Source organism: Pipra filicauda, unplaced genomic scaffold (genome assembly GCF_003945595.2).
Source record: "Pipra filicauda isolate LSUMZ 115617 unplaced genomic scaffold, ASM394559v2 scaffold21_size4447388_pilon, whole genome shotgun sequence".
In the NCBI taxonomy this organism is placed as follows: Eukaryota; Metazoa; Chordata; class Aves; order Passeriformes; family Pipridae; genus Pipra; species Pipra filicauda.
Genome location: NW_024104332.1, coordinates 2,088,718 through 2,105,354, shown reverse-complemented (window position 1 = coordinate 2,105,354; position 16,637 = coordinate 2,088,718). Strand labels below are relative to the sequence as shown.

Here is a 16,637-nt window from a genome sequence, read left to right as displayed (position 1 = left end):
CAAAATTAAAGTCTTCATTTATTCTGTTAACTGAAATTTGCTTTTCAGTTTGCATTTGAAAACAAAAAAATCAGAAGGAAAATTTTAATTTAAAAGAGGAAAAATATATTTCTTTTAAAAAAAGTTCTGCAGTAGCGCAAATAACTACTTGCAGTACTTAATAAAATCAGAATTTTAGCAACTCCTTTTAAAATATTTCTTTATACTTTTTTGTTTGTCTGGACTCCCCCAAAAAAGTGACATTCAGTCAGATTCAGGAAGATGTTTCAAGTTATAGGTAATGTGTTTTCCATCCAAAAGTATGAATGTATCCATGTTTTCTTTGGATTGGGCTTTTGTCAGCCAAAGACCATGAGGAGAATAGCCTGTATTTTGGAATTTTGTATCTCAAGCCCACCAAGATGAAATTTGTGCATTTTATTCAAAGCACATTGTGTTTTTGGCTCAGGACTCAGATCTGTGTGTTCTCCTCTCACCCAGAAACACTTGTTTTCCGTGAGTGAGGACTGCAGGGTTGGGACTTAGGAATAAGATTTCATTGTGCTGTTAAATGCAGATTTCATACTGTTTTTCATATTGATTATTCCCTTCTGCAGGAAATAGTTAAGGTTTGGTAGGATTCTTGCCATTTTTAGTGCAAGGGGCAGTCGCAATCTGTCCTTGCAGGACAAAATCAAGTAGAAAAGTATATGAAAACAAAGGGAAAAGATGTAAGGACAAGAAGTAATTCTGCTTTTCAGGCTGACTTCTACAATCCAGTTATAGCTATTGTTAAACTCTTTGCAGCTTTATCTTTGGAAGCAGATGAAGCTGTCCTTGTATTTTCTTCCTGTTTAGCTGAGTCTTTGGGTAGTAGGGAGAGAGGATTAACAAAAAAATAAAAAAAGAGCGTGAAGATAGAAAAAGGCCAAAAAGAAATGAAGCATCTGATCATGTAACTGCCCTGATATGAACTTGCCATCGTTATGAATGCTGTGAGTTAAATTTTTCCAGATGTTCTTCCTACCAGTTTTTACTCAACCATATTACTCAATAGCTGGTTTTCTTCAACAGGAGGGTGTTTCTCAGAGACACTTGCAACTGAAAGGGCAGATTTCTGGAAACTCTGTAAAGTGAAGTGGTCAGTGAAATGAGCAGTGGAAACAGTGGAGTGACTAGGAATGGGGAAAGCTGAACTTCTGTAGACGGGGAGGGCAAGTTCTGTCCTCTGAAGTGTGCTGAAGGGAAAGCAGCTTTCAGGAGCGTGGTGAGTTGGAGAGTCATGTCAAGGAGCTGGGAGAATGTTACTCATGCAGAGAAACTGTGGAAGGAAACAGAGAGCAAAAAGCTAAGTCACAGGTGTAGAAAGGACTTGGAACCAAAGAGGACTGGGCAATTTGCATCTCAGGAAGGCACTGAGTTGGATGGAAAACAAGCTGCAAGCAAGAGCACACCTGTAAGGGCACAGTGGGCAGCTAGGAGCAGTCCATTTCTAGTTCCTGTTCTTGCCTTGACACTTGGACTTGTTTCCATCTAAAAAAATAAATCATCCAGGTTTATATTTGAGTCATTCCTGTCACAATCATGCGAGTTAGTAAGGCTGGAACAAAATGCAGTAGCCAAATCTGAAGATCTGCTATGAACTGCTCCCATTAAAATTTAAAATACCCTTTTCCCCAAACCTCCTCTAAAATAGAACAAACTCTGTGAAAAAAAAACCCATGTTCTGGCTGTGGCTTAAATAACAGAATTCAGGAGAGGTGTAAGACTTACATTTGATTCTTATTCCTTTCAGTTTCTCTCCATATACTCAGGTGAAGGTCACCCTTAGTTTTGAAATTCTCAGCTTTTCTCACTTTGAATCACAGTTACCATGTTTTCTAAACATCGTGGGGTTTGCTTGAAATGCTTGATTTGATCTGAGAGCGACTCAAAACAACATATCTGAAAGTGTAACTGGGCTTGATTTCTCTCCTGCAGAAACCCAAGAGGACTGGGTGATGGGGCATGTCTGGATGCTGTTAGTTCATCTGCATGTAAACAAGAGAACTTCAGCTTATTCCCCCACTACGTGCTGCAAACAAGGTAAGTTATGGTCTCTGAGGTAGCTGGGTTTGATAAAGTTGTTAATAGTAAGCTGTGATCATAAATTGTTATCTAGCTCTCCAGTGATCTTGCTTGATAAACTAACACCTGATTAGAAAATGTATGGCAAATCTTAATATTTTTCAGATGCTTTCGAAACTCTTCCTTATGTTTCTTGGGAAGCAAGTGGAGCTTGCCTTGAAATGGGGGAGAGTTTTCCAAATCACTTTGAGGGCTTTTCTGTGGGCTGCATGGATGAAGGAGAATATTTTTCTCTCTCCTGTGGCAGCAGAGAATCTCAGTTTTGCTGCAACTTTCTATTATTCTGCTTTTCCAGTCAATATTTTTCAAATGTGATTTAGTGGAGACAAGACAGAGTGGTCAGAAATCAGGTGCAGCTTGACAAATGCCATGAGAGATTTCCAAAAGCACCTGAAGGACATATGGGGGGAAAAAAATTCTTCTCTAATCTCAGCTACAAGAAAGAGAGTCCAATCAATTCACACAGGCTTCTTCATACACTGATCCCAAACCTTGGGAGACTTATGCCACTGGAGCTCCACTGAGATGGAAGCAGTTACTTGGGACTTGCACTGATGTGAATCTAACCCAACGTGCCCACAAATTGGCCCTGATCTCTTGTCTTTTGAGCAAGAACGGAACTATCTTGTGCTGTTTACAGACAACTTGAAATGAAAAATCCTGCATCGCTTGGTTGCTTCGTAGCAGAGCTTCCCAGCTGTGACAAATGGCTTTGGGAGCTTCCATTTTGGGGTGCCAGTTCTGGGGCACCAAAGCAGGGCCCCAAATGCTCTGAGCACTTCTCCTCTGAAGATCATGCAGTTTGTTTTAAGCCTCTGCAAATGCAGACACTTAGCTTTCTTTGAATCTCTTGGCCTTGGGAATTTGGCCACAGACCGCTGATTTTGTTCGATTTTTACAGTACAGTGGGATTGTGTAATGAATTTTGTTTCTGGTGTTTTGCACTTGTAAACAGTAAGAAAAAGCTCCTCATTTTAATGACCACTTTGCTCTCCTTGTCCTGCTCCCTCTCTGCGTATGATGGTGTAAGTGAATATAAAACAAAAGGCACTGTACCTTTCTCTAAACACATAAGACATGATAAGGAGGCCAGAGTTGTTCTTCCCTTCCTCCCCAGCATTTGAACTGGGCTTGCCTGAGTGAATCTTCTGCCTTCCTGGCTTTACATTCCTGATTTTTCTGATACATGTCCTTTTCTCCAGAGCCCCTGCCTAAACTTTCTTTCCTGAATAGGCGACGATACTGTGAGTCATGTACTGGTAGGCAAATTTGAAGCTCAGGCATTGTGGTTGTATCTCCTTAGAACCATTGGTCTCTTCTCTTTTTCTGCTATTCTGTGGTTGGTTTCTTTTTCCTTATTGATTCAATTTTTTCTTGATTCTGCCTCTTCTGGTCTTTATGTTAAAGGAAGAGCATACTTAAAATTTGTCCAAACCACAGAAGGCTTGTTTGTGTGTTGACAGGTTTTTCTGAACTGAGGCTTCTCTAGGGAATACCTGATATATTTTCTGGCCTTAAAGTGTCAACAGTGTCAACCTCTTTTTAGCATGTTGGCAGTGAAACAAATAGGTTAGCTGTTTTCCCCTGGTTTTGGCAGAGGGAAGTTCCTTCATCATGGGGGAGGCTTTAAGAAGGCAGGTGGTTCTTATACTGGAGGCATAAGCTTCCTAATGTCAGATGGTCTGAGTTGGGCCTAATCAATTTGGGCAATAAAACATAGATGGAAAAAAGGAAGACAGCAGGGTCAAATCTACAGCAGTAGTCAATGGAGCATCCTTGGGAAAGCAGTTTTTTGCCTGTTGTTCACCCATATAGCATTTAATCCTTAATATACGGCTGCCGCATTAGATCTGTGTATGTCCTGCAGATCCCCGATACACTGAACACAGTTCATGATGTGGTTTTGCAGCTGTTTGCACCTGCAAGATCCCACTCTGTCAAAAACCATGGTCTGTTTTCTGCTCATTCCTTATGCCCTGTGTTCATGAATGGCCTTGTGGTGAAAGGAATGGGTGGGCTTTTAGCTAGATCCATCAGCAGCTGCATTGAAACTCAAGTGCAATCCAAAAATTCACCTATAAGCATGTCTTTGCTTTCTGGATCACTACAGGCTAGAGCCAAGCAAATAGAGGAACAACTAACAAAAACGTTTCCCAGTCCCTTGTATTTATTTTTTTTTTGTTTGTCTGAAATCCCAGTCTCTCAAGCTCCTACGTATCAGACTGAGGGTTAGGTATCTTCTTGTAGGAAAAATGGTTCTTTCTTTCCTAAACCACACTGAAGTTATGAGGAACACTGTTGGTTTGCTTCTCCCAGCTCTGCACACCTGTAAAGCCCATGTTAAAGCAGTGAGCTCCTATACACCTGGTCTGTCTTCCACCCTATCTCTGTCTATCTCTTTCAGTTATCTGGATTCAGCCCTTTCCCATGTGTTTCTCACCCAGGTCTCCAAAAAAATCACACAGGATACCCAAACCCATTGCCCTCTCTTCTCTGTCTTTTATTCAACCTGGTGCTATCATGAGCTGCACAGGAAATATTTTTATGTGGTACTGGTGCCAATTTAGACTAATCTCAAATCACTGTATACAAAGAAGTCATGATTATTACTCTCAGTGATTAGAAAAATCCTTTACATCAGAATGTGTCCAGCTGCACAAAAAACGTCTGTATGTATATCTCTATTGTTTTTATGGCTCTGAGCCAACTGAGGCTTTCATTGCCTGGGTTTCAAAAGATGCCTTGCCATTTTAGTTCTTGAAGAATAATAAATGGGCATGCTTCTCCCACAGCTTTTGTCTTAGGCATTTTCATCCCTGGGTAATGAGCATGATTCTTTATGAAGAGTGTAGTGTAGAGCTATAGGAAATACATAATAGTCACAAAGGTCTGTAATCAGTTAGGAGATAACATATGGAACATTTCACCTTATTTCAGCTGTTGGCCACTGAAATGTTACCAAAAGATGATTTTCTTTTGCAGCCATTTATTTTGCCTGTCGAAAAATTTACTTTTCTTTCATATTTCATTTATTTGGGTAGGGGCAGCACTTTGGAACGCTTTTAGTGCTTCTGTTGACTGCATGCTCTCCGAAGACAGAATAAAAAGACTATACCTTTCCACAGAATTTGGTCTTCCCACTTCACTCCTTTTAGTACAAGTATGCTTGTAGCAGCCACAGGCTGTCCCTCTAGCCAGTGTGCAGACCCCACACTGGAGAGCACTCAAAAGCACACCATGAACAGCCTGGCTCCTGTGCAGTTAGGAATCACAGAATGGTTTGAGTTGGAAGGCAACCTTGAAGATCATCTTGTTCCACCCCCCTGCTGTGGGCAGGAACACCTTCCACTACACCAGGTTGGTCAGAGCCCCGTCCAGCCTGGCCTTGGACACTGCCAGGGATGGGGCAGCCACAGCTGACCTGGGCAACCTGTGCCAGGGCCTCACCACCCTCACAGGAAAGAATTTTTTTCTCAATACCTAATCTAAACCTACTGTCTTTCAATTTGAATCCATTCCCCCTTGCTCTGTCACTCTTGTAATCTTGGGGTGATTTCTCCAGCAGGCTTTGCTATCTTCTAGCTGGTGTTTGGCCTGTGTTGCAAACCCTATGACAGCACTCAGAGACCAGCCTGAAGAGAAGTGTTGCAAGGGTGCCTAAGCAAACACTGCTCTGAAGAGGGGTGGGCAGAGGTGGGGCTGCACCTGGGACTTTTAATGGCAGAATAAATGGGAAGGTCTGGGGCAGTGCTGTACAGTCATTCCAGCACACCTGCTGGGCCTCTGTTCTCTTTCCCTGTGATCTGCAAGAGCATATTGCCAGCACCACATCTTGAAGAAACACATACAAGCAGATTTTTGTTTTCTCTTGTGTTCTTTAAACTTTAGTTACCCATCAACAGCTTTCAAGATGACAAGAATTTTGACAGCTTGCAAAGTGGTGAAGACTTTGAAAGGCAAATTGAAGTTTTGCAATATGTCTGCTGATCACTGGAGTTTCTCAAGGACAGGTCCCAGGCTGTTGAGCATCAAGGTAACAGTGACTGAACTACTGTGGTTTAATAGATGTGTTTGGCATGCAGAGATAGCTTGCTGCAGATAACAGGGCTTACCTAGAGGCATAACCCAGAGGAAATTTGTCTGAACCCCAAGCAAGGGGGTTGCTTGGCTAAATGATTTTATTAGCTAAGCAAACACACTTTTTATGTAGTCTGGAATGGAAATTATAGAATAGATTGCACCAAAAGGTGGAAGTTCAGGGTTTCAGTTAATTATTATATATTCTTTTCTTTAGAAACACCCCACCCTTCTATAGGACTGATAGCTAACAGAGTGGATCTTTCCGTCCATATGAGCATGAATCAGCTGGATATTTAAAATCATGTGTCCCTTGAATTATATGATTAATCCTATTGAATACATACAGAATCCATTCTCAATATATTGGAAACCACAATGGCTCTGAGATTAATTGAAGAGGTAGACATCTCTTTGTGAATGCATCAGGGTATCAGTTCTTGATTTTACAGGGGCTGGGATCCCTCAGTTCGCTTCCTCAACTTCCTTCTGCTCTTTGTTACAGGAGTTGCATTTTACCATCTTTGCTGATGTTACCTGGACAGATGTGGCAGAGTACAGGGGTCAAATGGGACTTTCTGGATGAGTTCTGTAGATCTGGCAGTGTTCTGTTAGCATGCACTTTGCATTGAAAAGGCACTTTTGCACATGTATCCTGTTGAATGAACAGTGTAATAGAATTAGCAAACGGAGGAGTGGTGTTTCAGAGGGTGGTAGGAAAGAGCATTTAGAGACCTGGGCTGTGGGTGCTGCCTTACCTGGCAGGGTGGTCTAGAGGGCTGATCAGTAGAATTTCTGAGGACTAGAGTTTTGCTTACCTGTCCTACAGAAAAAATGAGGTCTCACTCATTTTTCAGGAGTTCTCAGTATTATCTCGAGGTATTAAAGAACCATATATATATATATATATATATTTATTTCTATTTTAAAGTAAAACTCGTGAGCCGGTGAGCTTGCAGCTCTGGGACTGGGGTGTTACAAGTTTTCACCAGGCTTCTAATAGAGCAGAGGTCCTGTCCAAAGCCCAGTCAGAGGCACCCAGGCCATCTTTGTGCTTTGCAATGCTTTGAGTGTGTGGCAGCTTTCTGTATTGATAGGTGCAGTGAGATTAGGGACCAGACCAACCTGTCAGTTTAATTTGGTCTAAACCTGGGGGATTTGGCTGCAAAAATACTGTTTATAACTGGGGAGGGAGGGGATTTTGGTAGTGTTGACTAAACCATCCAATGGCATGGGAAGGTTTAGAAAATGATGGCTAAACCTTTGGAGAATGACTGGATGTTTGACATTAATGAGGAAAAAATGGCAAGGCTAAAAGCATCCCAGATGCACAGAATTCAATTACTTGGCAGTGCAGTTTGATTTTTAGTGTATTTTGCAGTACATTAGTAATTGATCTGTGTGGTATTTGTAGCTGCAGAGGGGCTCTAAATGAATGTTTGTCATGATGGTTACAAAATGTTCAATACTGGGAATGAAATTTCTCCTTGCTGTGATTGTTCATGTGATTTACGGCTAATGGAAAGTAGCTCTCCTGCTCCTTTCTGCAGCAAATAGATCTTGATTCTTCCTTTAAAAATCCCAGTAAGAGGAATTGTTCTGTAAAAAAAAGCCAATATGAAGCTAAATCATGGTGAGAGATGCTCCCTGTGGACATGCTTGGGACATCTCCTGTGGCACAGACCACAGGGGTTTTTGCACTGGTGGTAACTCTGCTGCAGCTCTGTGCCCAGGAGGCAGCTATGCTTGCCTTCCAGAAGTGGAAGTTTCTCAGGGCCCTGAAGTTCATCATCCAAATTCCTTTAAGCCCTAAAATTCACTGGCAGATTTGTTTCTGGCTTTGCTAACTCTTTCTCTTCCCCAGCATGTCACCAGTGATCCTCTGTCTAAGGGAATCTCCCAATTCATTCTGTCATTTCTGCTGTTCGTGCAGTAATTACTTTTTAATAAAAGCTGGAGTTCTCAGGTGATTTCTTGTCCAATGCCTGGACAGTCTAAGAAAGACTTAGTTTCAAAATGTGGCCAAAGAGGGTGTGTTTAGTCTGGTATGTGCAAAAAACCCAGCTGTGACACTGAATCTCTTAAGGACTTTTGTAAAATTCACTCTGTCCCCCATTTCCCTTGGCTGTAAAATATTGATGAAGCCTGTAAGGGATCCCACAGTTGGTGTGGGATTCAGTTCTGCTAAATACTCTCTAGAAGAGATACGGTTTCCTGTAGGCTGCTTGTTCCATAGCTACCTCTTCCAGGACAATTTTTTGCCTATCCGTGTGGTAACTGAGACCATGAGTGTCCAGCTCATCCATGAATTCTTCTGATTTTGTGTCCTAGAGTGGAATAGAGTGGTATTTTGAATTTTGCTGTCTGACACTGACTAAACATACACTTATTTTTAGCAGCTCAGATGTACAGTTGCAGCAGAAGTTAAACACTTATCAAAGGTCAGCAGACTCAGCAGCAAGCCTTGAGCAAACAGTGAGGAGGCAGTCACAGGGTTATGATGTTGGCTAATTGCAAGATATAAGAAATGAACAGTGATGGGGAAGGGTGATCCCGCAGTAACAGCAGCACATGCTCTGCTTGCAGTGAGCTTTGCCAGCTCATTAGGAGAGCAGTGTTTCCCAAGTGTTAGAAAGAAAATTGGCATCGTGAGACTGGTAAAAGAGACGGCAGCTGGGAATGGGAGAGAGGCGGGAATACTTACAGTGTGAGGCATGAAAGGCAGGTGTCCCAGGTGTTACCTGTATAAACATCAAGTCTTTTCCTCCTGTATTTGAGTCTCTTCATGTGCCTTTCTCTAGGCGCAGACAGCGAACTTGGTGCTGGAAGATGGGACGAAGATGAAGGGCTATTCTTTTGGCTATCCATCCTCCACAGCAGGGGAAGTCGTATTCAACACTGGGCTCTCTGGGTAAGGCAACAGCAAATGAGATACAAGCATCAGTACTTCTCTGGAAGCTTGTTGAAGGGTCAAAGCTGCATTTTCCAAGCTTGCAGTGTCCTGATCCAAGCAGATGGTTTTCTATATAACGCTCCATTGCAGTCTGGGGATACAGAGACACAGATAATTAATGAAGAAGCTTCAGGCAGTTCTCTTGGGTCATAGCATTTGTGGTGATAAGGGCATTTAAAGACTGATCTAACTAACTGTGATAGTGAGATACACGGGAATGCAAGCACTTCCCACTGAAATGCAGCCACTGCTGAGTCAGAGCAGAGGAGGTGTCTGTTCTCCCTCCAGTGCCCAGACCAAATATAGAGATTTGAAGCATCTGCAGCCTTCTGGGTAATGGAAATGGGCCTCTGGGTGCACAATTTTTAAATCCCAAGGTTCCTGTGTTGGTCACCTGTATGACCCATCCCTTATGATGACGTTTCTTGGCTCATACCGCTAAGGATACATTAAACTCTGTGCCCTTTCCAGCTAAAGGGTAGGATCAGATTCATGTCTGACCTAGTGTTTTGGGTCTAGCTGAGATGGAGTTCATTTTCCCATAGCAGCCCTCACAGTGCTGTGCTTTGCATTGGTAGCTAGAAAGGTGTTGATAGCACAGCCAAAACACTTTTTGGCTACTGCTGAGTGGTGCTGGCAAACCACCAGCACCGTCTCTCAACATTCCCCAGTCCCCCCTTCCCCCCTCAATCGAGGGCAAGATCCTGGGAGGGGACACAACCAGGCCAGACCCAAACTAACCAAAGGGATATTCCAGACCATATGATGTCAGCTCAGATATAAAAGCTAAGGAAAGGAGGAGGAAAGAGGGGCATTCATTGTTTACAATGTTTACCTGCTGAGCAACTGCTATGGTTTCTGAGGCCCTGGGAAGTGGCTGGACACCGCTCACTAATGGCAAGTAGAGAATAAACCTTTTTATTTTCCTCTTGGTTTGTGCATGCACAAACTTTTGCTTTTGCTTCAGTGAACTGCCTTATCTCAACCTATAAGTCACTTCCCATCTTATTCTCTCTCCCTTGTCCAGCTGGAAAGGGTGGCTTGGTAGACACCTGGTGTCCAGCCAAGGTCAACCCACTACACCTAGCGTGGTTCTCTGTCCTCTTGAGTGGTGGAAGCCTGTGGCTAACTTAGAATGGCAGCCAAATCTTGCTGGTGCTTTTACTGAACTGCTTAAGCAGAGGAAATCTGCCAAGAAATGAGGCTTTTGGTAAGGACATGGACATGTCCATGGGGAGGTGAGACAGCTCTGAAGTTGTTGGTGCTTGAGCTTTTTCTTCAGTCATTCATAGCTGTCTTTGCTCAGCTGCCTTGTGTTTTCCAGGTTCTTCTCTACTTTGGAGAAACCAGTACTCACAGGATGAGTTTTTAAATGATCTCCTTGGTGAGAATGTTAAATTGCTGCAGAGGGGAATCAGTGTGCAAAGTTTTGCATTAGGAGGCAATTATTTAAGAGTTTTGACAGCACTAATTACTGTCTATGTTAATATACCTGCCAACAAGCCACTGTTTAATATAGATCAGAATGATGGAGGGCACCAGAGTTCTCTTCTTAGTGATAGATTATGGGCAATAAATCTTGTCACATCACAAAAGTCAAGGAGGACCTGATGAATTATTTCCTCTCTACACGTTACTGTGGAAGCAGAAGCTGTGTTTGTTTGTTTTCTAGTGATTTGGAGAGGATGCCTGTAAAAGTGAGATCTCTTCTGTGCTGGGAAGCATATGGGTGGGCATGGAGGGAATATTCAAAATGTAAGGTTGTATCTTCAGAGCCTTCTCCAGAACATGACCTTGACTGATTCCGAGAAAAGGAAGATGAAAGAGTTAGCAGCATTGTTGCAGAACATAAAAGTGGCAGATTTGCTACCAGTCCACGGGTTGCTGGCCATTGAAAGCAAGCCTGTAGCTCTGCCTCAGGCTCCTAAGCACAGAGATCAAGACCTGTGTGTCCAGAGGAGCCCAGCCACCTCTTCTCGCTGGCACAGGAAGAGGCTAAGTGCCCGTGAGAAGGAGGTGCCCAGGGCTGGGGCATTTTCCAGCCTGCCTGGGTACGTAACAGTGTGTCAGGATAGGGAGCTAGAGGTTAGTGCAGGGGTGATTTGGCCATGACTGCTGTTCAGCCTCAGATCACTGCTTTCTGTGAAGTGGGTGTTTCTAGGTGCTGAGTGGGGCCAGCGTGGGCTCTGTCCTGGGGTGATTAATACGCTGCTGTGCACCGTGTCTGCTCATCTGGGCTCTCACATCCTGACTCATGTCATAGAACTGGAAGGCAAAGCACTTTATGTGCATACAGCTCCCAGGCTTGAAGCAGCTAAACCAGGCTGAAATGTGGTCATAACACACTGGAATAGAGGGCAGAGAGCACTCTTTTGGGGTTGAAATGTTGAATGTCCATTCAAAAAGCATGAGGAGGAACTTTTCAGAAACATTTGCTCAAAAAAACCCCACCAACCTAGTGTTGCAGCCATCTGTTTAGTATAGGAACACAAAGGAAAAAAGGAGTTTCCAATTAAGAAAGAAGAATTACAAACTGTAAAACATTCCCATATTTGAAACAGCTCAGTAAATGCATTTGCCTCCATTAAGTCTCTTTATGTTTCCCATGATATTTTAGTGAGAGAATGGATCAACAGGAATTTACTGAAACCAGGCAGGCCTTTGGGCAGGCACAGCAAGGATTAGACCTTGCAGCATCATTGGAGCTCGTGTTTCCATCCACCTCTCTGTGCTCCACATGGAGCTTAAAGGGTATTGTGTCTGTGTCGAGTCCTGCCTGTACACCCCACCCAGACCCAGTGGCTCTCTGTCCTCCTTTGCTGATTGCAAATGACATGCAACGGTTAATTACACTAGCTTTGTCAGTAACAAGGAATCTTCTGGAAGCATGACCAATTGGCTCAGAAGGAGGGAGCTTGTACATGCCATGTGCCTGGTACTTACTGCAGTCCTGTGATCACCATGCACTTTCTGTAGTTGTTTACCTGCAGCAGCAAGTATAGATTTGAACAGCAGGAGAGGCTTCCCTGAAAATATTTCATGGCCATTGTTCATTTGACCTGTTATTTCTCAGAACTGGCTGGTGTGCTGTGTTGTCTATATCTGCCAGCAACCATTCTGGCTTTTATGAAGAGTTTCCCAATGTTTGACAATTAATCTTCTGGCAGTAAGTCTTGTGTTCCATAAAAATGTCTCTTGTGGCTTGCTGATATCTGGTAGATGGCTGGAGTTGCCAATTATGTATTGTTTAAACAATGATGACAATAATAAATTATATTTTATATAGGGCAAATTAATCCTGAAGTGTCCTTTTGCATTTGGCTCACTATTTGTGTGGATAACTTCATCTGATGCTAAATTACAGCTGCTTTTGGGTTGAAAGACAGAAATTGTGTAATGGATTGCTGCAAAAGATGGTACAGTACAAGAGAGAAAGTGAAGGTCTGTGTGTTAATTTAAAGCTGAAGAATAGGAGCATATAGACCATGTTTACCCAGTCCCTGTATTTGGGGTTGAAAATGAGACTGGATCCACTAGATCCAGAGCTGATACTTATCAGAATCCTAGGTTTGGTCCTGTGCTGCAGCAAAATATTCCAATGTGCTTTTAGATCTTTTCTTGCTGAGGAGGACATTCAGGTAGGGGCTTGGATAAATTGCTTTTCCCTAGGGGTCTACCTGGGCTGAAGATAGGACACGCACTAGGGCCTTGTGACCAGGGTGTAAAGCTGAATCCAAAGCACTGTCTTCCAACTTGCCTTCTTCAGAGATACACAAATCAACCTGTAAGCACTTAGGAGTCTTGTCAGGTGAAACTTATGATGTCCCATGGGTGGGAACCTGGAGATCACCTATAGGAGAGGCCTGGCCTCTGCTGGGAGAAACTGCAAAGTGGGGTTGTGGGAGGGTTTTTGTTAGCAGAGCAGGTAGGAGAGAAGAATCCAGAGTAGTAGTGAGGAATCACAAGGATTTGTCTGCGTGCTCCTCGGCAAAAAAAGCAGTTACAGTCCTGAACTTCTCAAGACCTGCAAGCTCCAGAGAGGGGAAGGGACCAAGCCTGGGCAGATGGCTCTGTTGTCTGCTGGCTTTTCGGTTCAAGCCTTCTATTGTACTGAGAGGGGAAAGCTTTTACACTGCAAGGAGGGACGGGTGCAGCAATAACAAAGCACTGCCCACATGGTGTGCCCAGGGCACGGTCAAACCCAAACTGTTATCTGAGAGTCCAGTGATATGCCATGCAGTTCTGTGATCTCTCTGCCCTCTGTGTAGTTGTTTAGCTCATGTTAAATCACAAGGAGTCTGAGTTTGTTGGTAGCTCCTGTGGTTTTCTTAAATGAAACATGAGAAGCTAAAGCCTTTCCTGGTTCTCAGTGTCAAATATTTAACCACAGATGGGAAAGTCAGGGCACGTTCACAGATGTGTTTGCTTTTATTCTGAGAATGCCTTCACATGAATACTATTTCTGTCTTTTTGTCATATGGGAATTCAGACCTGTCTTGTTTTCACTGGCTCTTTTGTCTTCCTTTTGACTCCAGACCAATGTACTTTTCTTCTATTGTTTCTTCATCTAGATACACCGAAGCCTTGACAGATCCCAGCTACAAAGGGCAGATTCTTACCCTGGCTAACCCCATAGTTGGGAATGTTGGAGTGCCTGACACAGCCACTTTGGATGAAATGGGCCTCAAGAGGTTTCTGGAGTCTGATGGGATCAAGGTAACAGTGGGAGATGCAGAACTTATCAGAGTGGTGCCAGTAGCCTGACTGTGTGTTAGAAGTTAGAAGGAATCAATGATCCTCAACCTTTCTTTTTCTTCTGGATATTGTTCTTTGGAGGAATGGTGGCAAAAGATACTCCATATTGGTTTTTGTGCCAGGATATGTGCCTTCTGAAAGCTTGGCATTTCCTATAGTGATAGACATGGTACGGTTTTTGTGAACTGCTGTCGTGGATGACTTTTTTTTCACCTTCCTCTCTGCCTCATATATTTATCAGTGTTTGCACAGGACTGGTAGCCAAGAGAAATCAAACACCAGAAGTTTCAGTGTGCTAAGACTCTTCTCTGTGTGCCTGTGCTGCCACAAGCAGGGGAGGTGACAGCTGTGTGGAGAAGAAACCAGAATTTACACTGTGGTAGCAGGGGATGTTGGTTAGGAGTAGGACTGTGTCCTGGCACCAATGGCAGTATTGAAAACTGAAACAAACCCATGTAGTTGCAGAACCAGTGAAATGCTTTATCTGTTCTGAGGTGAAATGACTATTTTATACACTATCTAACTCCACTGGAAAATGGAGCTGTCTGTTGAAATGAAGCGTCACTTAAAAGTGAAGAACTTTCTTACACAAAAAATGAATCGAAACATTTTGTCTTATCTTAAATTTCCTTTTTTTCCTAACAAGAAGTGTTTTCTCAGTTCTGTGCAATTTGCAGCTTTGGTTACCTGAAAACCACATTCTTCTATGAATTTCCTAAGTAAAAAGGCCCAGATACAATTGTGACAGTGTGAAGTGTGTCTGTGATAGGGTTTATGGTAAATAAATAGTGAAAATTGAAAGTACAGGGTAACTACAAAGTGATCTTTCAGTTCAAACTGATGTTTCTTCTATCTACAGGTTTCAGGTTTGCTGGTGCTGGACTACAGCAAAGAGTACAGCCACTGGCAAGCTGCTAGGAGCCTGGGGGAATGGTTGCAAGAGGAACAGGTAAGCAATCTAGAGGTAACTACACATGAGCTTTTAATTTTTGTGCTTTTCAGGGCAGAAACAAGATTTTAATAACTAAGCTATTTATGAATGGGAGAAGGGAGGAGAAGTGAAGCACTAGAAGTGAGGCAGCCTTGGTAATACTGCTGTCAAGAGCCAGAGGTCCTTAAACAAGGCCAGGCTGGAATGGGGCTCTGAGCAGCCTGGTCTAGTGGAAGGTGTCCCTGCCCATGGCAGAGGGGTTGGAACGTGAAGATCTTTAAGGTCTCTTCCAATCCGAATCATTCCGTGATCCTGTGACGTGTTCTTCTCATGCAAGTGATCTAGCTGCTCTCTTCCTCTGTCTTAGCTGCTTGTTCTCTAACTTAGCCTTGTGTTTTCTTCAGGTGCCTGCACTGTATGGGATTGATACTAGAATGCTGTCCAAATTAATTCGTGACAAGGTATGATCTGCTTCCCTTGATCCAGCTGCATTAACCTGGCTAATGTTGGGTCCTTTTTCTAACAGTGTAGCAGACCTGGGGCAGCAATGGTGCCACTGGGCTGCCTTGACTTCAGATGCTCCTCAGATCCATGTGCTCTTCCAAAGGCTCTGTGTCTTCTCTAATACTGGGCAATGTTCTGATCCCAGGGAGCCCTCTCTCCTTGGCTCTACTCTGGATTTCCTCTCCTACATAGGTGAGGCAGCACAAGCTGGTGTAAATGAAAGGCCTCTGGTAGTGTCAGACACAACAGGTAGTAATATCAACTACATGTTAATTCAGCAACAGTCAGAGAGAGCAACAACTCTGTGAGGTATTATGGATTTTAGTTCACAGATGGTGCCACCTTTGGTCAGTGGAAATTCTCCTGCTCCTCTCAGTCAAAGAATGCCTACAATAATGTAAGCTGGATTCCTAACTTGGGCTGGTTTTCTTAGGTTGAATCTTGCTATTATTTTTAATAGTCATTACTTTTCTTTCATTTCCAAGAGCTGACAGTTGAAGGACATGAGCAGGATTATGTTACAGAATGGAGGTTAATGTGAAAGTACACTTCACACTGGCTGAAACACTGATCAAAGCCAGTCTGAATTAAATGTGCCTTGGAGGCTCTTCTTTTCTAATGGATTTTTTGAAGCTGCTCTTTTCTTTAGGTGATCAATTTGCAGCCTGCAGTCCAACCCCGCATCCCCTTTCATTCCACAGAGCAAAACAGGGGTGACCCAGCTTGAAGAGAGGAATATTTGTAGAAATTAATTCTTATGGCAAGATTTGGCATTGTCCTGCCCTTACAGACAGCATATATGTGCAATTTAATGCAATAGAAGATGGCAATTCTTTCTTAAGGCATAATAGATCAATATTCCTTTTATCCAAAGTAAATACACTTCCAATGTTTATTCTGTAACTTAGCAGTGTATGGTAGTAATGCCATACTGTGACTGAGTGGTGTTGATGTATGGCTTTTAAAACAGTGCATAGTCACCTTTTGATCCGGTCTCTCAGGCTGAAAAAAACGCTTAGTATTTAATTCTATGTCTAAATTGGGGGTGAGAACAGGGCTTCATTATGGTAAATGCAGAAATGAGCAATGACTTGTTAAACTGGGCTAAGGTAAATGCAAGGCACCATTTGGCTGAATAATCTGGGAGAAAAGTAAGACCGAGGTTCCTGTCACAGAGCAAGGGCTTTAGAGCTTTATTATAATAAAGCATTTATTATAGTAGCATGGTGGCACTCGGCAATGTGGCTCTCAAGCACTACTGAGCACTGTGGTTCCCAAAAACATGACTCGTTGAAGACAATGACATTTTCA

At 43.0% G+C, this 16,637-nt stretch overlaps 1 protein-coding gene across 9 annotated transcripts in view; it reads left to right on the top strand.

Annotated features, from left to right (window-relative positions):
• CPS1 (carbamoyl-phosphate synthase 1) overlaps positions 1-16,637 on the top strand; it is a 99,111-nt gene that overhangs the window by 8,183 nt on the left and 74,291 nt on the right. For 7 of the 9 annotated variants that reach the window (XM_039381337.1, XM_039381339.1, XM_039381343.1 and 4 more), the window contains 6 exons: positions 1,960-2,064; positions 5,995-6,139; positions 8,985-9,094; positions 13,708-13,852; positions 14,751-14,840; positions 15,227-15,283. In XM_039381337.1, the coding sequence (XP_039237271.1) occupies positions 6,017-6,139; positions 8,985-9,094; positions 13,708-13,852; positions 14,751-14,840; positions 15,227-15,283 (525 nt within the window). In that variant the 5' untranslated portion in view covers positions 1,960-2,064; positions 5,995-6,016. Of the gene's footprint in view, positions 1-1,053; positions 1,247-1,959; positions 2,065-5,994; positions 6,140-8,984; positions 9,095-13,707; positions 13,853-14,750; positions 14,841-15,226; positions 15,284-16,637 lie in introns of all 9 variants that reach the window. The other 2 variants (XM_039381338.1, XM_027751953.2) reach the window with 1 other exon arrangement.